This window comes from Exserohilum turcica (assembly GCF_000359705.1).
Source record: "Exserohilum turcica Et28A unplaced genomic scaffold SETTUscaffold_16, whole genome shotgun sequence".
Taxonomy (NCBI): domain Eukaryota; kingdom Fungi; phylum Ascomycota; class Dothideomycetes; order Pleosporales; family Pleosporaceae; genus Exserohilum; species Exserohilum turcicum.
Window position 1 is genome coordinate 864,711 of NW_007359981.1, and position 3,188 is coordinate 867,898.

Sequence of the window (3,188 nt, forward strand, 5' to 3'; positions counted from 1 at the left end):
TGGATGCCATGGCCCCGACAGCCTGGGTTCGGTCGTCGGGCCTAGCCCTTTGTGGAGCGGGGCTTAGATCCGCCGCGCGAAGGCGTCGCGTGGCGGTTACGTACGAGGGCCTGCCTTTGCCCCGGTGCCTTTTGTGCGGGTAAAGCCCTCGTCTCAGCGTGTGCAGTGTGCGTGCATCCTCGGCCGCGCCCTGCCAATCCAGACGTGACTCTCTGCGAGGCACCCTAAACGCTTCAGCCCATGTGCAAGACACAAGCGCGCTCACAGTGATTACCCGAGGTTTCATCGACGACACAATCTTACCGACACAGCTCCTTGACCCAAAGGGCCAGGAAAGCTTTCCCTTCTCGTCAATAAAGCCTTTGATCAACTCGCTAGCGCACGGGGGGAGCGTCTGTCTGCTCCCCGGCCTTGGGGGGGGGGGGGGGCACGAATCATTGCGGGATTTTACACGAATCGCAACACCTCCTGTGCTTCCCCGTTAGCGGCGGGCTTTGCTCCCAGCAAATTGAGGCCGGGTACCTCTCATGCTCCCTTTCCATTGAGCCGGGGCTTTTTTTTTCGAGGGAGGGGGGGATCCATCTGGCGTTGAGCCAAGCATCGTCGATTGCCCAAAGGAAGGAAGGAAAAAGATGCCTTGATGCCCAAACAAGACATGCAGTCCCCGTGCCTGGCTTGTCGGAACCCTCCCTCGCCCTCGCCCTCGCCCGCTCGCCTCGCCTCGCCTCGCCGCCGATAACAACAAATGCCACTGACGGCAGGGCCACCGCCCGTCCGTGGCAGGCGGAACAAGGCGCCGGTGTTTCCGTGGCAGGTCACAAGCAAGCCCATTTTCTCCTTGTGCCTGTTACCCGCTCACAAAGCAACCCTAGCATGCCGCTCTGTGGGCGCGCCGACTCGACGAGACCAACGGCGGGCGTCCAGGCTCATTACCCCGGTCGCCGCAGCGCTCACATGCACACGCCCCCATGCTTGGCGCACCGCCTCTGGCAATGTTCGCCTCCCACGTGTGCCTGCTTATCGTTGCTTATCCGGCCATCGTGGGGACGCCCTTTGCTCCACCGCGTTTGAGAGCCCATACAACCACACCCTCGACGGGCCATGCGACCGTACCTGGATCCCGCCCATGGGGGTCTGCACCAACAATGGCTCATTCCACCCCCTTTGCCCACGCCCACGCCGTTTGACTGGCAGATATTCTCCCGGCCCGCCAATCACCACATGGCAGCCTTTCCCCAAGCATTTTGCCACCACCAGCTTGTTGGACCTTCTGCTTTCGGTTCGCGTTACCTAACCCGCTTCCTGCCAGCAACCCCAACCGTCCCGTCGTGAGTCGTTCCAGTTTACGTAGCCCGCTGCAAAGTTACAATGTTCAGCTCAAGCACTCAGGGTCGGCAAGGCTTGCTCACACGCCCCGACCCGGTGGTTCACTACTCCACCACGGCTTCGCTAACACTGCGTGCTTACTGTCACCTGCACGTATTCATCTCTTTGGCCGCTGGCCAGCCTGAGCTGGTCTACCGATACACGTCTGGAAAAAGCCTCTTTATCCAGACAGAACTGGTATATTGCCGCGTCAGAATCGTTGAAACTCTTTTCCAATTCGGCTTCTCAACCTCACCTCATGGTCGCACCATAATCATGCTGTCCCCTGTAATCTCAGATCGGCATCCTTGCTTTGGCTCTTCACCGCCAAAAAGGACGCGCGGAGAGCTGCCCTCTTGTCCCAAGCCAAGAACCAACGCGGTACATGTAAAGTCTACAGTGACATTACGAATGACTGCTTTGCTATCCCGCTTTAGAAGCAGAGTTGCAAGGTATTGTTGGATCACATCCAATACACCATATGCAGGCCAGCCAATCCAACACACGCAATACGGTACGTGTGCAGAGTACATGATCCTCACACGGTCCGAATCTATACTAAGAATATCGGCGCGAAATACCCTCAATGGGGCTCCTTCGGCCCGAGCAATACTTTGGTTCCCAGGCTGTTCACATGGTTTTTGGATAAATCGACCATTCAGCCTATCAAGTCGCTAGTGGTATAGCGGATTTCGATCCATAGCCAGTAGATACACGCGAGAACTCGAGGCTTTTCGTCTTAATCCTTTGTTCCAGCCGCATCAAGGTGCAGTTCCATCACGCAGTCACAATGTTGTAGCACATTCAACCCGTTAGTCCTGAACGCCTCACCTCGACGCTAACATGGTAGGGATCAAGACACGACGACATATTCCTGCCGACCCAGCGTATCACATGGCCTGCAACCCGTTCAGCTTGCAAAAAAATTTCACATCAGCATCCTCCGCTTGACGGCTGTCAGAGCCCCTTCGGTGCCCGAAGCATGCGGACCCCCCCTCCCTCCCACCATAATTCCCCGACCGTTTCGCGCAGCCTGAATCACTTTTACTCGTGTAATGCGTGTCTGACATGTCAAGCATACACCAAGCCCGCCATGATATACGACGGGGTCCAGTCATCATGAGCATCCAAGACGGCATGAACGCTTCGGCGATACAATGCTGACACCAGACGGGGCGAACGGTGAGGGAGGGACGGAGCGACACGTTCTAATCTTTCCGCCCCAGCTGACAATGTGACGTCGGGCATTTTGTTATGTTGCAGCCTCGAGGAGGGGGGGGGGTGCACGAGACATCAGTCATAATCGCCATTGTTTCTTTTTCAGACATGTCCGCATAATCCCGTTGGCCAACCCAAGACCTCCTTTTGCCACGGCTGAACGGACGGGAAGGGGAGAGTGAGGGGGAGGGGGGCGCAGCAACGCAACCAGCGGGAAATGACGAGGACAAGAGAAAGAAAGAGAGAGAAGGAAGAGAAAGAAAAAAAAAGAACAAGGGCCCAGTCACGAGAACGCTGCTCAAGCTCAAGCGGCTTCCGCTCTCCATTTGCCGCTTGACACGTTTCCCAAAATGTTTCGCAGCAAAAAATCTAGGGCCGCGGTTTCGACTACTTACTACATGCAATGCCGAGAACCAAGCAAAAAAAAAGGTTGGTATCCGATGGGGCCCTTGATGGCCCCCGAACGTGACGTACCTTTTTTTCTTTTTTTGGGGGGGGGGGTTTCCCTTGCCTCATACCCGACGTGCTGGGTTTGGAACTAGGGTGTTTTTTTTATTACCTACTACCTAGTTACTTACTACTACTACTACTACTACTAGGGGGAG

At 56.1% G+C, this 3,188-nt stretch overlaps 1 protein-coding gene across 1 annotated transcript; it reads right to left on the minus strand.

Moving 5' to 3' along the window:
- Positions 1 to 1,622: 1,622 nt before the first annotated feature.
- On the minus strand, positions 1,623 to 1,846 carry SETTUDRAFT_27741 (uncharacterized protein; the record flags this gene model as incomplete). The annotated part of the gene is made up of 2 exons (XM_008025878.1): positions 1,623 to 1,788; positions 1,842 to 1,846. 2 exons carry the CDS (start codon positions 1,844 to 1,846, stop codon positions 1,623 to 1,625), a joined length of 171 nt encoding a protein of 56 aa, XP_008024069.1.
- Between the last annotated feature and the right edge of the window lie 1,342 nt (positions 1,847 to 3,188).